Raw genomic sequence first — 21,832 nt, forward strand, 5'->3', positions numbered from 1 at the left:
AGTATTAGGGGGCTGAGGGGGGCTGCTTTAGGGAAAAAAATGTGTCCAATCCTGATCCAGTGCCATGCCCTTTTGCATCAGTGCTAGTCTAATTGATATATAACCTCTGAGGGTGTAAAAAATTAACACTTTAAAGGGGGCGTACCATCATCCAGGATCTAGATATATAGAGCTTGGCTATAAGGTCCCCAAACCAGAGAGCCAAGTGGAGGGAGTAATTGGGCCATTGTTGGACTATCACGGTACTGGTAGTATATGTAAGTAGTGTACAACAAAACAAGTAAATAATAATAAAAAACAATTTTATTAAATAAAATGACGATAACGACACAGGGGGTATACATGGTTAAAAAATACACACAATGTATGACCAAACAAATCGCCAGTATAGTAGTCCCCAGGACTCAGTGCTAGTCTGTTTTTCTCTCCTTACAGGACACAGAGCCAGCAGCGGGAGCCATTGGCTCCTACTGCTGTCAACCAAATACTGTGAGTAGGGAACTGGGCAGAGTTGGCCGAGCCAGGCTGTGTGTGTCTTTGAACACACACGGCCTGTCTTCTGAGTGAGCCCATAGGTGTGCACACAAGACAAGTGACCTGCTATGGGGGCACACACAGAAGATAAGAAGCCGAGAGGGGCGGAAGGGGACCCCACTCTGTGTAATATCCTTTACAACCTCTTTAACTTACATAATTGGTCAAACGTTTATCGACACCTGGCCATCAAACCTATACAAGCTTGTTGGTCATTCCATTCCTTAACCATGTGCATTAATATGGAGTTGCGCCCCCCCTCGCAGCTATAACAGCCTTCAAACCTCTGGTAAGGGCTTACACACGAAGTTGGGATGTGTCTGTGGTAATGTGTGCCCTTTTATCACCAAGAATTTTATGAGATCAGGTTCTGGTATTGAATGAGAAGACCTGGTCCGAGATTGGCAATCAAATTTATTCCACAAATGTTGAACATGGTTATATATTCCTCCACCCCAAACTTGTCAAATAAGTTCTTTAAGGACCTGGATTTGTGCATGAGGCTAGTTTATGCTGGGACAGAAAAGGGTCTTTCTGAAACTGTTATCTAAAGGTTTGGAAGTGCACAATGATCTAAAAAAAAAAAAATCGGTGTGCTGTAGCATTGACAGAACCATTCAGTCGAAAACACATGAACCAAGTAATTTGGAAGGGTGTCCACATACTTTTGGCCATATGTTGTGGATAAGATGATCTGGTCTCCACATACATTTGTCTCTACAGTATTGCGTAAAAGGAAAAACACTTCCATGTTACACTATATACATACCAATACCTTTACACGCACATGAACTTTAACGGCATCCCAGTCTTAGTCCGTAGGGTTCAATATTGAGTTGGTCCACCCTTTGTAGCTATAACAGCTTCAACTCTTCTAGGAAGACTGTCCACAAGGTTTAGGAGTGTCTATGGGAATGTTCGACCATTCTCCCAGAAGCGCATTTGTGAGGTCACTCACTGATTTTGGAAGAGAAGGCCTGGCTCGCAATCTCCATTCTGATTCATCCCAAAGGTGTTCTATTGGGTTGAGGTCAGGACTCTGTGACCGCCAGTCAAGTTCCTCAAACCTAAACTCGCTCATCTATGTCTTTATGGACCTTGCTTTGTGCACTGATGTGCAGTAATGTTGGAACAGAAAGGGGTCATCCCCAAACTGTTCCAACCAAGACATTGTCCAAAATGTCTTGGTATGCTGACATCTTGACTGGAATGCCATTAAAGTTCATGTGCATTCAGGACTTCTGGGGGGGAGGTGGGTGCCTTTGTCTCCTCAGCGTTGATCTGCCTACTAGGCATTTTTGGTGACTTACACCTGTCAATGCATGCCAAGAGACTGCTCTGTATACTTTATTTTTATGCTAAAAAGACCATTTTACTGTCCTGGAAGGGTGCACAGACCTCTTTGAAAGCCCTTTGGCTGAAACGTATTAATGACTCCATCCCGCTATATAAGCTTACTTTTGAAATCCGGAAACGGACCAAAACCTTTCATAAAATTTGGGGTAGGTGGCTGGCTAGCCCACTTACTCTTTCTCACCACTAACTGAAGTACACTTGTTTGGCTAGTGTTGGACAGTGCCCTAAGGATCTCTAATATATAGACTCCCACCTTTGCTGTGCCCGTATTGGTCTACATGCACCTTTTCCCGGTGTGCCTACTGTATATCCTTTGTATTGGTATCTCTTTATTTGCCTATGTCTGAGCATATTGCCTACCATTCCGAACCAATGAATCTGGTACGGTGATTGTGTTTTTTCTTTGTGTGTGTATTGTTTATTTTTTCTGTTTGTCAGTTTGTTGAAAAACTTCAATAAAAATATCTTTAAAAAAAAAATAATTCATGTGCGTGTACAGGCAGGTGTCCCAATACTTTTGGTAATATGGGCCCAGATTCTCGTATCTTGGCGTAAAACTATGCGGGCGTAACGTATCTCGTTTACGTTACGCCGCCGCAAGTTTTACGGACAAGTGCTTGATTCACAAAGCACTTGCCTGTAAAGTTGCGGCGGCATAGCGTAAATTCCCCGGCGCAAGCCCGCCTAATTCAAATGATCTGGGTAGGGGGCGTGGATCATTTAAATTAGGCGCGTCCCCGCGCCGAACGTACTGCGCATGCGCCGTCCCTAAAATTTCCCGACGTGCATTGCGCAAAATGACGTCGCAAGGACGTCATTGGTTTCGACGTGAACGTAAATGGCGTCCAGCCCCATTCACGGACGACTTACACAAACAACGTAAAGTTTTAAATTTCGACGCGGGAACGACGGCCATACTTAAAGGAGTTCTCTGACCTAAAAGTTTTAACCCCCGCTGTGCCCGGGCTGTAAAAAAATAGAAAATAAACTGTCACTTACCTGCCTACGATCCCCCGTTGTTCCGATATCGCCGTCCCGTTCTCCGGTCCCGGTCTCTTCCGCTTCCTGTGTGTCGGTGACTCATAGTGCGCTCAGCCTATCAGTGGCCGCGACGGGACATTGCTGCGGCCGCTGATAGGCTGAGCGCACTATGAGTCACCGACACACAGGAAGCGGAAGGGGCCCGGGACCGGAGAACGGGACGGCGATATCGGAACAACGGGGGATCGTAGGCAGGTAAGTGACAGTTTATTTTCTATTTTTTTACAGCCCGGGCACAGCGGGGGTTAAAACTTTTAGGTCAGAGAACTCCTTTAACATTGGTTGCCCCTCATATAGCAGGGGCAACTTTACGCGTCGCAAATCTAACGTAAACATCGTATCTTCACTGCGTCGACCGCGCGTACGTTCGGGAATTCGCGTATTTTGCTAATTTGCATATCCGATCTGGAAAACGACGGAGGCGACACCTAGCGGCGGAAAAAAAAATTGCATTTAAGATCCGACAGCGTAAGAGCCTTACGCCTGTCGGATCTAATGGTTATCTATGCGTAACTGATTCTAAGAATCAGAGGTATAGATACGACGGCCCAGATTAGGACCTTTAGGCCCTTTCAGAATCTGGGCCATAGTGTATATACAGAAAGATAGTACTAGCATCGAACCAAACCTACATAAAGCACTTATTTCTTATCAATATCAAGTGAGGTCACTAGTCAGGGAACGCCTGAAATCTAATGAGACTTTTCCTCCTTTGTATTCAATTTTGTATCAAATGTCTGTCTCTTGGTGTATGAAATTCGTCTCTAATTAATATTTATTTTTCTAAGATTATCTACGTAATGAGGAACCCTAAGGATATTCTTGTATCCTTGTTTCATTTCTCCAAGATTAATTACCTTTATAAAGATCCTGAAAGTTTCCAAGAATTCTTTGAAGACTTTTTGCAAGGCAATGGTGTGTATATACATATATGACAAAATACTTGTTAGTAAAGCTTGTTGTGTCTATAGTCTGGGAAGCCGAGTAGTTAGTTGGACAGCAGACATATCTCTGTTTTAAATGCACTTCTATTTTGGTGCAGTGTGGATATTTATAAAACAGAAATGTTATATGAAGAAGGATGATTTATATAATACGTCCTATATGATTTGTTTCCATGTATTCCTCACTGAGGCTGGGTTCACACTACTACACTACTTTCATCCTACTTTGCTCTGTGTTCAATGTTTCCCTATGAGAGCGTCTTGTAGCGTCCTACACAAGTCGGTCTGACTTTGAAAATGCTCCCTGTACTACTTTTGGTCCTACATTGATCCTACTTCAGGCCCATTGAATATCATTGAAGTCGGACCAAAGTAGTATCCTGTTCATGAAAGTAGGATGGATGTAGGACCAATGTAGGATAAATGTAGGACCAATGTAGCAGAGCAAAGTAGGATGAAAGTAGTGTAGTCGTGTGAACCCAGCCTTGGAGAGCGTGATTAATCTCTCCAATTTGCAATGTTACAAGATTGTGTTTCTCCCTAACATTATTCCTTCTTGTCACACAAATGATACACAGATCACAGCCCAGCTCAGCCTTCTTGTGTGTTTTTCTGCTGAAACATAAAAGACATGTCCTGTATCTACAGTTGTGTTCAAAATAATAGCAGTCCAACATCACTAGCTAGATTAAGCACTGTTTTTGGTATAAATTATGGGGCAGATCCACATACATACACTGCGCCCGGCGCAGATGTAAGATACGCTACGCCGCTGTAACTTACTTGGCTTTGGTTTGAATCCTCAACAAATTCGCGCCGTAAGTTATGGCGGCGTAGTGTATCTCTCGCGGCGTAATTCAAATAGGGCGGGTAGGGGGCGTGTTTCATTTAAATGAAGCGCGTCCCCACGCCGAACGAACTGCGCATGCGCCGTCCGTAAAAACTCCCAGGGTGCATTGCTCCAAATGATGTTGCAAGGACGTCATTGTTTTCAACGTGAACGTAAATGGCGGCCAGCCCCATTCACGGACGACTTACGCAAACAACGTAAAATTTTCAAAATTAGCCCCCTCACCCCGCTTCTCAACTTTCTTTAATGTGACATGTCGAAGAACATATTGACTGGCCTAAAGAGAAATGGCGCAACGTTTTGTGGACTGATGAAAGCAAGATTGCTCTTTTTGGGTCTAGGGGCTACATAAAGGTTAATCCAACAGACAACCACCAAACACTAAATTGAAGCCACAGTACACTGTGAAGACAGTGAAGCTTGGTGGCGCAAGCATCATGTTATGGGGATGTTTCTCATACTATGGCGTTGGGTCTATTTATTACATAGCAGGGATCATGGATCAGTTTGAATACATCAAAATACTTGAAGAGGTCATGTTGCCTTATGCAGAAGAGAAAATGCCCTCAAAATGGGTTTTTCAACAAGACAATGGGGGTTATTTACTAAAGGCAAATCCACTTCGCACTACAAGTGCAAACTACAAGTGCAAACTACAAGTGTAAACACTGGGCCAGATTCACGTAGGAGATACGATGGCATATCTCCAGATACGCCGTCGTATCTCTGAGTGTGAGGCGTCGTATCCTGGCGCCTGATTCAAAGAATCAGATACGCCAGAATTGTTCAAAGATACGACCAGCGTTAGTCTATTACGCCGTCGTATCTTAGTTGCATATTTACGCTGGCCGCTAGGTGGCGCTTTCGTCGATTTAGGCGAGGAATATGTAAATTAGGTAGATACGCCGATTCAGAAACGTACGTCCGCCCGGCGCATTTTTTACGTTGTTTACGTTAGGCTTTTTCCGGCGTAAAGGCGTATCCTATGTTAAGTATGGACGTCGTTCCCGCATCGAATTTTGAAAATTTTACGTTGTTTGCGTAAGTCGTCCGTGAATGGGGCTGTGCGTAATTTACGTTCACGTCTAAAGCATTGGCTTTTTGCGGGTTAATTCGGAGCACTTTCACGGACGGCGCATGCGCCATTAGTCAAAAATGTAATTTACGTGGGGTCATGTTTTATCTGCATAAAACACGCCCACCTCTTCACAATTTGAATTAGGCGCGCTTACGCCGGCAGATTTAGGGCGCAGGTTCTTGGTGAATACAGAACCTGCCTCACTAAGTTACTGCGGCGTAGCGTATCTGAGATACGCTACGCCCGCATACAAATAAGCCGATCTACGTGAATCTACCCCTACAAGTGCAAAGTGCACTTAAAATTGCACTGAAAGTGCACTTGGAAGTGCAGTCGCTATAGATCCGAGGGGGACATGCAAGGAAAATAAAAAAACAGCATTTTAGCTTGAACATAATTGGATAATAAAATCAGCAGAGCTTCCCTCATTTCAGATCTACCCCTCAGATTTACAGAGGCCCGGATTCAGAGAGCAATTGCGCCTGCGTAACCATATTTACGCAGCGCAATTGCTTACTTGCGCCGGCGTAACGAATGCTCCTGATTCAGGAACCTCGTTACGCCGACTGCAGCCTAAGATATGCGTGGCATAAGGCTCTTATGCCCGCATATCTTAGGCTGCATTCTTGCGATGGCCACTAGGTGGCGTTCCCGTTGTGCTCAGCGTATAGTATGCAAATTCACAACATTACGCGAGCCCTGCGTACGCAGTTTACGTCGTTTGCGTACGGCGGTTTTCGCGTAAGGCTGCCCCTGCTATTAGCAGGGGCAGCCAATGTTACGTATACCCGTCGTTCCCACGTCGCGAAATTTGAAATTTACGTAGTTTGCGTAAGTGGATCGTCCTTGCGACGTCATTTGCCGCAATACACGTCGGGAAACTTTCCCGACGGAGCCCGAGCTCTACAAACGGCGCGGGAACGCGCCTAATTTAAATGATTCCCGCCCCCTACGGGATCATTTAAATTGCGCGCGCTTACGCCGGGCATTTTGCCGGAGCGCCCATGCAATTTACGGAGCTACTGCTTCGTGAATCGTGGGTAGAGCAGAAAATTTGCGGTGGCGCAGGGCAAAAAACGTTGCCCTGCGCCTCCGTAAAAACTGCGCAAAGGTACCAGAATCTGCCCCAGAGACTGCACTTCCAAGGGCACTTTTAGTGCATTTTCACATGCACTTTGCACTTGTAGTTTGCACTTGTAGGGCAAAGTGGATTTGCCTTTTGTAAATAACCCCCAATGACTCCAAACACACCAGTAAGTGATCATCATCTTGATTCCAGACCAACAAGATTAGCGTTATGGAGTGACCAGCACAATCCCTGGACCTTAATCCAATAGAAAACTTGTGGGGTTACATAAAAAAAATGCTGTTTCTGAGGAATAACCAAGAAATGGAGAGGAATCATGGAATGTAGTGAAATCGTCTTGGGCTGGAATACCTGTTCAAAGGTGCCAGAATTTGGTCAACTCCATGCAACACAGATGTGAAGCAGGTCTCATAAACAGCGGCTATACAACTAAATATTAGTTCAGTGACTCACAGGAAAGTGAAATCTTAATTTTTCCGTTTAAACAGTAAAAGTTTGGGTTTGTAAAGAAAAATGCACAGTGCTCTTTTTTGGAAAAATGTAATATTCTTTTTTCTTCTCTTCTGTAAAGCAATAATACGTTTGAAGGAATTTTCATGTTTTGATTCAGAATAGACTGTGCAGTGTTTCGAAAGTATTTTCTTGTATGGATATAAAAGCTATCATAAGGATTTGGAGCTACCATAAAAGTAAATGCAGGTTAAAAATGCACAGAAAAGGGCATCTCACACATATTGTTTAGCCACCAACCAAACCCATGTGTTTCCTTGACCATTGTAGGCAGAGTGAGTACTTTTTCATTGTTAAAAATCCCCTCTCACCATAACCTGTGTGGTTATACTGTGTCAAATCCCAGCGTTTATGTCTTGTTTTCTTAAAATGTATGATAGGTTACATATGTGTTGGCAGAAATAGGGTTTCTTCCGTTCAGAAAAACTGAGCTTGACGGAGACGGATGTAAACGGACGTTAGCAGAGGTTCATCCGCTAAAGTCCGCTATCCCATAGGAAAGCATTGTAGTCCGTTTTTCATCCGAAAACGGACGGATGAAAAATGGACGACGGTCCGCACGTGTGAAAGGACCCTAAATCGTGTTTAGGGTGTTATGCATTCAGGGATGTACAGTATGTCCAAGATACTGATTACTGGTGTTAAAGAATCCAGTACTCTGAATAGCAGCCACATATTTCAACCTGTAATCGATTTTGAAAGACAAGACAAAAATAGCAGGATTTGACACACACATGAACTAAACACAAAGGCCCAGATTCTCAAAAAAGCGCCTATCTTTAGGCGGGTGTAGCGTATCTCAGATACACTACGCCGCCGTAACTTAGAGCGGCAGGTCCCGTATTCAGAAAGGACTTGCGCTCTAAGTTACGGCAGCGTAGTGTAAATGGGCCGGCGTAAGCCTGTGTAATTCAAACTAGGCTGGTAGGGGGCGTGTTGTATGTAAATGATTGGTGACCCCACGTAAATGACGCGCTTTACGAACGGCGCATGCTCAGTATCACGTTGAATTTTCAAAGTAAATTATGCCCGCTCAATGCTTAGTCCACGTGAACGTAACCTACACCCAGCCCCATTCACGGACGACTTACGCAAACGATGTAAAATACGATGCTGTTCGTACGTTTCCGACGTCCATACCTAACATGACTTACCTCTGCTTTATGAGGGGTAACTTTACGCTGGTCCGACGCCTTACGTAAACAACGTATCTTGATACGCCGGGCGCACGTACCTTCGTGAATCGGTGTATCTAGCTCATTTGCATATTCGACACGGAACTATACGGGAGCGCCCCTAGCGGCCAGCGTAAATATGCACCCCAAGATACGACGGCGTAAGAGACTTACGCCGCTTGTATCTAGGCAAAATTCATGCGTAACTGATTCTAAGAATCAGGCGCATAGATACGACGGCGCACATTCGGACTTATGACGGCGTACGTGGAGTTACGCCGTCGTAAGTCCTTTGTGAATCTGGGCCCTTGTGTGCATGCAGCATTATCGAAAGAGTAAAGCCCTGTACACACGATCGGTTTGTCCGATGAAAACAGACCGATGGACTGTTTTCATCGGACAAACTGATCATTTGTGGGCCCCATCGGTTTGATTTCCATCTGTCAAAAAAAATAGAACATGTTTTAAATTTTTCCTATGGATAAAAAACTGATCGTCTGTATGGAACTCCATCGGTCAAAAATCCACACATTCTCAGAATCAAGTCGACGCATGCTCGGAAGCATTGAACTTCATTTTTTTCGACTCGTCGTAGTGTTGTACGTCACCGTGTTTGGACAAGATCGGATTTTTGACTGATGGTGTGTAGGCAAGACTAATGAAAATCAGCTTCATCGGATAGCCAACGAAAAAATCCATCGGATTAGATTCCATCAGATATCCGATCGTGTGTATGAGGCTTTACTCTATAAAAAGTGCATGGAACACTTCAATAGTACAGTGAGTAAAATGGTACATAATATAAATGGATATTATTATTTATAGGCAAAGTTTATCCCGGGAATATCCAATTGCCTCTTGGGGGATCAGGAAGGATTTTTTTTCCCCTGCTGTAGAAAATTGGATCATGCTTCATTGTTTTTTTTTTGCCTTCCTCTGGATCAACTGTGGGTATAGGATTGTATATATAGAAAGGTAAACTGGTTGAACTGAATTGATTTGTGTCTATATTCAACCAGACTGTAACTATATGTGACTAATATGTTCATAGTTTATTTGCCTTCCTCATAGTTCTATACAGCTCATGGTTTGATCATGTGAAAGGATGGATGCAAATGAAGACAAATAAAAACTTCTTTTATATCACTTATGAGGAACTTCATCAGGTAAAGCGTCTGAATTATTGTATTTGGGGCTCAATTCTGTGATGATTAAAGGGGTTGTAAAGGTAGTTTTTCCCCCCCCTAAATAGCTTCCTTTATCTTAGTGCAGTCCTCCTTCACTTTCCTCATCCTTTGATTTTGCTTTTAATGTCCTTATTCCTTCTGAGAAATCCTCACTTCCTGTTCTTCTGTCTAACTCCACACAGTAATACAAGGCTTTCTTGCTGGTGTGGAGAAAGCCTCTTGAGGGGGGAGGGGGCGAGCAGGCAAGTCAGGATACTCTCTACTTTGCAGATAGAGAAAGGAGCTGTGTGTTAGTGGGTGTCCTGACACTCCTGCTCGCCCCCTCCCCCCTCAAGAGGCGTTCTCCACACCAGGAAGAAAGCCTCACATTACTGTGTGTAGTTACAGACAGAAGAACAGGAAGTGAGGATTTCTCAGAAGAAATAAGGACATTTAAAAGCAAAATGGAAGGAAGAGGTAAGTGAAGGAGGACTGCACTAAGGTAAAGGAAGCTATTTAGGGAATTTTTTTTTACCTTTACAACCTCTTTGAAGGGTTGTCTTTTTTGTATGTATTTCAAACTATAGGCCAGTGATGGCGAACCTTGGCACCCCAGATGTTTTGGAACTACATTTCCTATGATGCTCATACACTCTGCAATGTTGGTGAGCATCATGGGAAATGTAGTTCCAAAACATCTGGGGTGCCATGGTTCTCCATCATTGCTATAGGCATATGCTGTATTTAAATTAATGTTAAAGATGCAGAGATTTGGAAAATTGGTATTTCTACTAATGATTTTGCTCTTTATCCAGGATCTCAGAGGAAGTGTGGTAAAAATTTTTGATTTTTTGGGGAAAGAATTACATGAAACACAGACTGATTTAGTTGTAAAAAATACATCTTTCAAAGTAATGAAAGAGAACAAGATGTCCAACTACAGTTTACTTCCTCAGGATTTTATAGATCAAACCAAAGGTTCTTTTATGCGCAAAGGTAAAAATCTGATTTAATATATGCTGTCATTGCTTGCATCATTATTTTCATGCACTTTTCATGATTGTGGTTTATATAAAGAAATATGAATACTGGATGTCAGATGAATGATACAATATAACACATATCTAATATAATTGAAGACAAAACAAAAAAAGTGACTCTTACGGTACAAAATGTATATATGAATATACTCACCTGTAGCCCGCATCTGGGGGAGGGTGTTATGAGAAATTACCTTCCCCAAACAGGATATTGCGCTATACCTGTAGGTAAATAAGAGAGTCAGAACCTTCGCTAAGTGGAATAGTGGGTTTGATAATAAAGTTGGCAGTGCCTCCACCCAGAACGGGGCCCTTGTTTGCAGAGGGGATTCCCTTCCTGGGAAATTACCATTGATTTTATAAAAGTAGTTGGAAGAAGGGAAACCACTTTAGCCAGCATATTACATTAATCATAAGGCCCCGTACACACGAGGAGACATGTCCGATGAAAACGGTCCGCGGACCGTTTTCATCGGACATGTCTCCTGGGAGCTTTTGGTCTGATGTGTGTACACACCATCAGACCAAAATCCATCAGATCAAAATCCCCGCGGACAGAGAACGCTGTGACGTAGAAGACACCGACGTTCTCAAACACGGAAGTGCAATGCTTCCACGCATGCGTCGAATCAATTCAACGGATGCGCGGGATTTCGGGACGCTGGTTACACGTCATAACCAGCGGACATGTCCGATTAGGTGTACTAACCATCGGACATGTCCGACGGACATGTTTCCAGCGGACAAGTTTCTTAGCTTGCTAAGAAACTTTTGTCCGCTGGAAACCTGTCTGCTAGGCCGTACACACGGTCGGACATGTCGGCGGAAACTGGTCCGTGGACCAGTTTCAGCGGACATGTTCGACCGTGTGTACGCGGCCTTAGTATATAGAAACACATGAGTATGGCAATAATACAAACTTTGCACAATAAAAGGTTAATAATAGTACCTACATCCAATGTACAAACCAGTACAAACAAAGGGCACGACATGTGTACTGGTGAAATTGTGTACATATACACAGTTATTGATAAAGACCCCTCCAGATGAATGTTGCATCAAAGTCCAGTTGCAGGGGACTCTGAGGATGATCACAATGTGGCGTCCATCTTGGTGTTGAAAATCTCTTATTGACACCATTGATATAGAGTCCCTCATGCAGGAACACAATACCACAGTGGTGTAGTGGGCAGCACAGTGGTGTAGTGGTTAGCACTTTCACCTAGCAGCAAAAGGGTCGCTGGTTCGAATCCCAACCACGACACCATCTGCCTGGAGTTTGCATGTTCTCCCTGTGCCTGCGTTGGCTTCCTCCAGTTTCCTCCCACACTCTAAAGACATGCTGGTAAGTTAATTGGCCCTAGTCAATCGTGTTGGGAAGACTGCGCTATATCAAGATACCTCTCAACTCAACCACAAAGGTGGAACTATTGCCCAACACTCCGAAGTTCAAAAATAAGCCAGATAAATTTCCATCTCTTGATACAAATTCACATTTAGCAGCATTTGTAACACTTACTACCACAGAAATTAAAAAGTTGAAAACACTGAATTCTAGAGGAAATCTGAGTATCTCAGAGCAACGTGCCCTTGATACCCTTAAAAAAATGTATTCTCTCACAATTAAACCATCTGATAAAGATGGTAATACAGTAATTAGGTGTAACAGGCGCTGCCTGTTCTCTGTTAACAGGTGCTCTGCGCGCCTGGCACTTTCTATAGTGGGCGTTGTGTTTGAATTACTGCCATGCACTACAGCTGTCTGCTGGCTATAAAGCCATTCACAAGGCAAACAGCTAGTGTTCTATTATTGGAATTTCACTGTGATGCATTGCACCTGATCTCCTGCCTATAAAGGCATACATTGGAGATACAAGTGTGGTTCTATTATTGCCAGCTGTATGTCAGCCGTGGCCCAGCAGTAGTGTGAGCTGAAGCTTCTCAGCAGAGCGGCCTTCTTACTCATGCCGCCTCCACAGCTCCCTATGCCCCATACCACATCAGTGGTATGGCTTTTTGGCTGCAATTCTTCCATGAAGACCACGTCTGGCCAGACTTCTACGAGCCGATACAGCCGAGATGGGTGTACCTGGGTACCATTGGTTTCTGCCAGTTCTGTACTGACGGCACTGCTGAACATCTTCCAACATTGAAGGAAAGTAAGCGTGATGTGTCTTTCATCTGCTGCATTAAGTTACTTTGGCTGACCATTGCATCTACAGTCCTCAAAGCTGAGGAATGTAGGCAGATACATCATCATGCCATAGATCAGGGAGATGTGTGATTGCCCCAAATTTATTCATCAGAAGGACCACCACAGTTGGAGTCATGATGTCATTATTGTACTGGGCCACATGTGAGTGGAAGTACACTAATAATATTAACCACTTCCCAGTGTCATTAGTACAGTGACAGTAAATATTTTTTAGCATTGATCACTGTATTAGGCCCCTTTCAGACGTCCGCTCCGCCTGTCCGTTATTACAAGTCCGTTAACAGACTTATAATACATCCCTATGGGATCGTGTCCGTTAGCGGATGGAGCATCCGCTAACGTCCGCGTCTGTCGGGATCCGGTTTTCGGACGAAAGAAAACCCTATTTTTCTTCCGTCCGGCGGAACGGAACTGATGCAGACGGACAGACGGTCCGTCTGCATCCGGTTCCCCATAGGGCAGAGCGGAGCTGAGACAGGGCGGTCTCTGCACTGTGTGCGGAGACCGCCCTATCCGCAGCTCAGCGGGGATCCCCACTGAGCCGACAGAGACACACGGAGCGGACCCAGAAACGGTCCGCTCCGTGTGAAAGAGCCCTTAGTGTCACTGGTCCCCAAAAAGTGTCACTTAGTGTCCAATTTGTCTGCTGCAAAGTCGCTGATCACCACCATTACTACTAACAATTGAAAGACAAAAAATTCCATAGTTTGTAGATGCTATAACTTTTGCACAAACCAATCAATATACAGTATGCTAATTGGGATTTTTTTTACCAGAAATATGTAGCAGAATACATATTGGCCTAAATTGATGACGAAATTAGATCTTTGACCACATAAGGACCGCCTCCTGCACATATACGTCAGCAGAATGGCACGGCTGGGCACAGGCACGTACAGGTACGTCCCCTTTAAGTGCCCAGCCGTGGGTCGCGACCTGGTCCGAAGCTCCGTGACCGTGGCCGCGGGACCCAATCGCCGCCGGTGTCCCGCGATCGGTCACAGGAGCTGAAGAACGGGGAGAGGTGTGTGTAAACACACCTTCCCCCTTCTTCACAGTGGCAGTGTCACTGATCGTCTGTTCCCTGATATAGGGAAAGACGATCAATGACGTCACAAGTCCAGCCCCGCCCCGCCACCCTACAGTTAGAAACACATATGAGGTCACATATAACCCCTACAGCGCCCCCTAGTGGTTAACTCTAAGGCCCCATACACACGAGAGGACTTATCCGCGGATACGGTCCAGCGGACCGTTTCCACGGATAAATCCTCTCGAGGATTTGCGCGGATTTTGATGCGATGGAGTGTACTCACCATCGAATCGAAATCCGCGCCGAAATCCTCTGGCGATGACGTGTCGCGCCGTCGCCGCGATGATGACGCGGCGACGTGCGCGACGCAGTCATATAAGGAATTCCACGCATGCGTCAAATCATTACGACGCATGCGGGGGATCCCTTTGGACGGATTGATCCGGTGAGTCTGTACAGACCAGCGGATCAATCCGTTGGGATGGATTCCAGCGGATAGATTTGAAGACATGTCTTCAAATATTTATCTGCTGGAAATCCATCGCATGGGAGAAAAATCCGTGGAAACAGATCCGCTGGATTGTACACACCATAGGATCTATCCGCTGAAACCCATTCGCTGGGATTTTTCAGCGGATGGATTCTATAGTGTGTATGGGGCCTAAGACTGCAATTGTCATTTTCACAGCAATCAATGCATTTTTATAGCACTTTTTGCTGTGAAAATGTCAACGGTCCCAAAAATGTGTCAAAATTGTCCGATGTGTCCGCCATAATGTCGCAGTCACAAAAAAAAAAAATCACTGATCGCCGCCATTACTAGTAAAAAAAAAATATTAATAAAAATGCCATAAAACTATCCCCTATTTTGTAAACGCTATACATTTTGCGCAAATCAATCGTTAAACGCTTATTGCGATTTTTTTTTTACCAAAAATAGGTAAAAGAATACGTATCGGCCTAAACTGAGGAAAAAATTAAAAATGTATATCTTTTTTGGGGATATTTATTACAGCAAAAAGTAAAAAATATTGAATTTTTTTCAAAATTGTCGCTCTATTTTTGTTTATAGCGCAAAAAATAAAAACCGCAGAGGTGATCAAATACCACCAAAAGAAAGCTCTATTTATGGGAAAAAAAGGACGTCAATTTTGTTTGGGAGCCACATCGCACGACCGCGCAATCGTCAGTTAAAGCGACGCAGTGCCGAATCGCAAAAAGGGGCAAGGTCCTTTAGCTGCATAATGGTCCGGGTATTAAGTGGTTAAAATGTTTTCATTGGGTATGTTTTATAGCAGAAAGTAAAAAATGGGGTAAGTGCCTAAATGTGCATACACACTAGACACATCTAGCACTTCTAGTGCTCAGAACAAATTCATATAATGGCCAATACATGGCTTTTAGCAAATTTGTTATGTCTACTGACTTCCTGTCTGGTGTTCAGGGGGCTTTAACAGACTAAATATACCTGTAGTAGCTTTTTGAAAGCGTAATAGTGACTTGCTAAACTGCATTGATCCTAGCTTATGTGTATCAACTTTTTTCCTTGTAGGGATCACTGGAGACTGGAAGAGCCACTTTACAGTTGCCCAGAATGAATGTTTTGATAAAGTGTATCAAGAGAAAATGAAAGATTTAAATATGAAGTTTTTTTGGGAAGACATATGATTTCAAAATACAAGACATCAGTGGAAAGCATCATGTTACTTTTTAACCAAATTGTTTTTGTAAAATGATTTTATTGTTTGATTTTTGTGTGGGAATAATGGAATAAACTAAATAAAAAACAGCTGTTTTCTAGTTTTATTTTTAATAAGCTACAACGTTATTGCTTTATACGAGTAGCATTTGCAAAGACAATGGGGATGATTTATTACACTAGAGCAGGGGTCTCCAAACTTTCTAAACAAAGGGCCAGTTTATTGTGCTTCAGACTTTAGGGGGGCCGGACTGTGGCCAGCAGGAGTGGAAAATGTTCTGCCATCAGTGGTAACAAACACCACCCCATTTGGTATCAGAGGGAGGAATAGTGCCCTATGGTTGGTATCTAAGGATGAGCCGAACACCCCCCTGTTCGGTTCGCATCAGAACTTGCGAACACACCAAATGTTCGTGTGAACTTTAGAACCCTGTTAAAGTCTATGGGACTCAAACATTTGAAATCTAAAGTGTTAATTTTAAAGGCTAATATGCAAGTTATTGTCCTAAAAAGTGTTTGGGGACCTGGGACCCAGGAAACATGTATCAATGCAAAAAAAAGTTTTAAAAATGGCAGTTTTTTCAGGAGCAGTGAATTTAATAATGCTAAAAGTGAAACAATAAAAGTGTAATATTACTTTAAATTTCGTACCTAGGGGGGGTGTAAAGTCAGCATGTGAAAAAGCGCATGTTTCCCGTACATAGAACTGTCCCTGCACAAAGTGTCATTTCTGAAAGAAAAAAGGCATTTAAAACCGGCTTTGTGGCTCTAATGAATTGTCGGCTCTGGCAATTACAGACATGATTCATTCATAAAAAATAAAAATAAAAAAGCTGGGGGTCCCCCCCAAATTCCATTAACAGGCCCTTCAGGTCTGATATGGATATTAAGGGGAACCCCGCCGTCAATTAAAAAAAAAAATGACGTGGGGTTCCCCCCAAATATCCATACCAGACCCTTCAGGTCTGGTGTGGATTTTAAGGGAGACTCCACCCCAAATTTAAAAAAAAAATGGCGTGGAGTTCCCCCAAAAATCCACACCAGACCCTTATCCGAGTACGTTAACCTGGCCGGCCGCAGAAAAGAGGGGGGACAGAGTGCGGCCCCCCCTCTCCTGAACCGCACCAGGCCACCTGCCCTCAACATGGGGAGGATGTCCCCATGTTGATGCGGACAAGGGCCTCATCCCCACAACCCTTGCCCGGTGGTTGTGGGGGTCTGCGGACGGGGGGCTTATCAGAATCTGGAAGATCCTGGCCCCCCCTATGTGAATTGGTAATGGGGTACACTGTACCTCTACCATTTCACGAAGGAAGTGTAAATAGTTAAAAAAAAAACACACAGACACTGTAGAAAAAAATCCTTTATTAATAAAATAAAAAAAAATCCAGCGATGTGAATCCACTCTCGGCCCGGCCCCCCGCTCCAACGTGGTCTTCTATTCAGCGATGGATGATCTCTCCAGCGACGGATGATCAGCGGTCCGGTCCAGCGATGAGAAGATCCATCCGTCCAGAGCGCAGCAGGGGAGCTCCTCTCTCCGCTGGACATAGCCCATCGGAATGACGCGCTGGAGCTGTGACATTTCTTATATAGGGGAAGCGGCCACCCGTCACGTGACCCCGCCCCCTCTGACGCACCCTCGTACGTCACTGGGAAAGCCAAGCATCAAGGTAAATGATACCCTAAAAAAAATTTATTCTCTCACAATTAAACCATCTGATAAAGATGGTAATATAGTAATTAGGTGTAAAAGGCGCTGCCTGTTCTCTGTTAACAGGTGCTCTGCGCGCCTGGCACTTTCTATAGTGGGCGTTGTGTTTGAATTACTGCCATGCACTACAGCTGTCTGCTGGCTATAAAGCCATTCACAAGGCAAACAGCTAGTGTTCTATTATTGAAATTTCACTGTGATGCATTGCACCTGATCTCCTGCCTATAAAGGCATACATTGGAGATACGGGCAGTGCTGGGACAAGGCCATTTGGTGCCCAGGGCGATGATGGAAAACTGCGCCCCCCCCCCCCATTTTTAAGAAAGAAAAACCCCTCTTGTTACAAATCTTCTTCCCCTACCAGCACAAATCCTCCTCCCTCCAATACCCCCATGGCAGCCAACAGGGGGTACCACTGGGCCCCAGCACACAGGGCTAATTAGTGTGATTAGCAAAAATTAGTGGCAATTAGCACTAATTAGTGCTGCAGCGCTATAGTAAATCACCCCCTTAATGTTCGGTTTTTCCTCTGCAAAGTCGCTAATCACCGCCATTACTAGTAATAACTTAAAGGAAAAAAAATCCCATAGTTTGTAGATGCTATAAATTTTGTGCAAAACCAATTACTCTTCAGTGGTGGATGCGTAAGAAATAAGATCTGCAAAAAGACATGGGCATATCACGTAAAGTCTGTTCATGTTCATGAAACGCAAAAATGTGGAACGGTGACGTGGAGATGAAGATATCTATCTCCTAGATTACTTACTTATTTGCAGCATGTGAGGGTATGTAAGCTGCAGCACATAGGCCAATTTAATTGTCTGCGCATGGGGCTCGCGGGAAGACAGAGAACATGGGTGTGATTCCCAGAAACATGACTATCCAAACAGCAGGTGAAGCAGGGGCTCCAATCTAAAATTAAGTTATAAGTATGTAGCGCTACCTCCTCAGGAGCCGCTGATTGATTTGGGATTGGCGTAGTGAGTAGAGCAGTAATCGAATGTCCAATCTGTAGATGAAGTTTTCTGAATGCTTTATTTCTTGGTCCAACACGACCAATACATCAACTTGAGGTAGACAGGACAGGTTGATGAAAATAGAATAACTTCGCAGTATCAGGCTTTAGATAAAGAAAGCAGTCCTGCCTTCTGTAGTTGCGTCAGTACGTCGCCACTCCAGTCGGAGTGGGTGAAGTGTCCCCGGACAGACGCCTGCCACGGGCCTGGCAGCCAGAGCGACACTTGAGGTTTCTGGGAGGAACAAGTCTCTGCCACAGACTTGGCCCTGATTGAATGTTGAGACCTCTGCCACAGGCCTAGTGTAAGGTTAAGTTGAACGATAGAGCGAATCCTCCCAGTAAATCACGTTAGGGTCACCGGTTGACAGCGTGAGTGTACCTGTCAATGTCCGGTCACCAGATCCCCGATGGTTCGTTCAAGCTCTTTTGGACAACCTGCCTCCGGGTTCTCCTCAAGCCGATCCCCCACCGAACAGCATACAGCCTGGGATCTTCTCCATAGAAGGGGGGGGGGACCCAGTAAGTCACTGGGGCCCCTTGGTAGCATCAGTTGCTCCAGGCCAGGAGGGCCCAGAGTCGGGAACTCCGCGTAGCACGCGACCCCAGGCCAGGAAGGCCATGGTGATGGGGCCCATGATGTGTGCACACCCTAAAGGTGGGTGCCGCACCCGGAACCCACGAAGAACCCATAACAACGGCCTCCGCCACAGAAATACCCCTCCCAGCATGCCCCACGAGGGAACACTCCTCCAATTGGCTGCTGGGAAGAAGCGGCTCCGCCTGGATCTCTTTGGCGCCACCTGGCGCCCAGGGATGAGACCGCATCCCTAGAACGCAGACTGACCCAAGGAACAATCCAGATTTGGGGACAGCCAAATTTACCAAAATCAAGAATGAGAGCAAAATAACTCTCTCATTCCCTACTAAATTTAACATAGCGTCCTTTCTGAAAGTAAAGGGGCGCTATGAATAAAAATGATAAGACCCATGTGGGTTGGATGTGAAGAAGACCCCTAACCTAAGTGGACGATGAGAAAGAAAGAAAGACATTAGCATATACATGTGATTATACATGCCGGGGGAAGTGAATGCACTGGTGCTGAGAGTGATGACGAGTAATGCCGCGTACACACGATTGGATTTTCCGTCGAAAAAAAAAAACCTTGGATTGTTTTTCCAACGGAATTCCACTCAAGCTTGTCTTGCATATACACGGTCACACCAAATTCCACCCGTCAAGAACACGGTGACGTACAACGAGTCTGACACCCTTTGGGCTCCTTCTGCTAATCTTGTGTTAGTAGAAGTTTGGTGAGAGACGATTTGCGCTTTTCAGCCTTCGTACTTTTTAGACTGTTTCTGCTGTTCAGTTTGTGCTTGTGGGTTCGTATCTGTTTTTCAGTGTGTGTAGTCAGTTCGTATCTGGTTTTCAGTGCGTTCTTGTCCGCTTGTTTCTAATTTTCTGGTCCTTCTTCATAGGCCTTTCTGTTCTTCAAGTGCACTCTGTTAGTTCGTTCTGACCAGCCGACAGTTTTCTAGCCATGTTGCAGGTACGTACTCGTCGTGGAGTTCATGCTGTGCGGGGGCTTGGTGTTGGGCTTCTTGCTTTGACCCATGCTCAGTCCATGAACAGGGTAGGGAGAAGTTCATGGACGAAGAATTGGTTGCTTCAGCGAGACCAATACTGTCATATGCCTTTGCTGCGGGAGATCCAGGAGAATAATCCTGACGATTTTAGGAATTATCTCTGGATGACGGACCCCGTTTTTCACCATCTGTTGGCTTTGCTGTCCCCTTATATAACGAAGCAGGACACCTGCATGCGGCAAGCCATCACCCCCGAGCAAAGGCTAGTCACCATTTTGTGGTACTTGGCGACAGGGAGAAGTCTGCAGGACTTCAAGTTCACGACAGACATCTCCCCCAGGCTCTGGGGATCATTATTCCAGAGACCTGTTCTGCCATCATACACGTCCTGCAGAAGGATTATATTAAGGTAAGTTTTCTTCTTTAACATCACATTTTATGTATTTAAGGTATGCTAATGTATTGTATTTCTTTCATCATTCCCTAATTACTATCATTGTAATATGCTGTGAATGTCCCCTTTGTCCTCATGCATGCTGTAAGCTTTTAATGTATCTTTTTTGGCCTACATACATATTTGCCTTCATTAAACTCTCCAGCATGCTATCCTGGGCCCATACACACCTAGCCTAGTCACTTAACAATATATTTTGTCAGCTCCATTGTAGTGTTTTACCCCCCCCCCCCCCAAGGTTTACAAATGTTATTGTTGTCCTTACAATCAGGCAGAGTGCCAGAGGATTTTTTGGGGTCCCAAACTCATTTAGAACCCCCCTAAAATATTTACAATGGGCCATCAGAGGGGGTGAAGAATCTGATAAGTGGACCTTATATTTTTGTCTATAAATACTCCTTAAAATAAATGCTATAGAATGTTTGTGTTTAATCTGCTTGCAATGTTATGTGCAAAAGTACTATTTTTTTTCACACCCAGGTACCAGTACCTGGATGGGTACTGGTACCCATCCAGGTGCCCATCCAAAGTGAGTAAATAGAGAACTCTGCGCTATGGTAATGTAAAATATATTAAGGAAGCTGCTCCCCTAAAGTGGTGTGAATCTTTTTTTAGCAATGTGGGGGGGGGGGGGGTGTATAATAATAAGGGGACGCTAATAGTAGGTGATAAATAAATTCCAAATTCTAGCGTGAAACAATATGTTAACCATTAGGTAAACAATACAATAGTGATTTAAAGTGCAAGTGCTTATATGATAACAACCTCAAAAAATAAGTGCAAACAGGTTACATTTTTTTAGCAATGGTCACTAAATGATAAGCAATTGGTAAGTCCATGCATCAAATGGTTCACTTGAGAGTAGACACCATCACCATGGAACAGATATAAAACTAGCAACACTCGATGAGAGGTAGTTAGGTAAGTGCCTACTTACCAGGCCACCATGACCCTTTGTTTTAAAAAAAAATTATCAGGTGGAGCATTAGTACAGTTGGTGGCCTAAGGTCTGTATTGGTACCTGGATGGGACTGGCCAGGAATGGACTCCAACAGAAGAAACTACCATGGATAAAATGAAGAAAAACGGGCCATAGTGAAGTTCCCGCGATTTATTATGAAACAGATTAGAAACAAAAGCCAAATGGCCGCTTACTTGTGCAAGTGCCGAGATCTTGGCACTAAGGAATCAAGCGTGTTACAGCTAGATGTGATGTGGAGCACCGGCAGCACTGTGTCTCACTCTCGTGGGTAGGTGTAGCGTGCGTTCCACCGCCTCTCTGTGCCAAATCCAGAAGTAGTTGAATGTGACCAGGAACGCCTCGAGGTACA

General features: G+C 44.4%; 1 protein-coding gene across 2 annotated transcripts in view; it reads left to right on the top strand.

Annotated features, from left to right (window-relative positions):
* The window catches only part of LOC120915276 (sulfotransferase 2B1-like), a 37,710-nt gene extending 21,901 nt beyond the window's left edge, over window positions 1-15,809 (top strand). For both annotated transcript variants that reach the window (XM_040325653.1, XM_040325652.1), the window contains exons 4-7: window positions 3,720-3,846; window positions 9,647-9,741; window positions 10,557-10,737; window positions 15,582-15,809. In XM_040325653.1, the coding sequence (XP_040181587.1) occupies window positions 3,720-3,846; window positions 9,647-9,741; window positions 10,557-10,737; window positions 15,582-15,697 (519 nt within the window). In that variant the 3' untranslated portion in view covers window positions 15,698-15,809. The remainder of the gene's footprint in view (window positions 1-3,719; window positions 3,847-9,646; window positions 9,742-10,556; window positions 10,738-15,581) is intronic.
* Window positions 15,810-21,832: the final 6,023 nt, after the last annotated feature.

Source organism: Rana temporaria, chromosome 10 (genome assembly GCF_905171775.1).
Source record: "Rana temporaria chromosome 10, aRanTem1.1, whole genome shotgun sequence".
Lineage (NCBI taxonomy): Eukaryota > Metazoa > Chordata > Amphibia > Anura > Ranidae > Rana > Rana temporaria.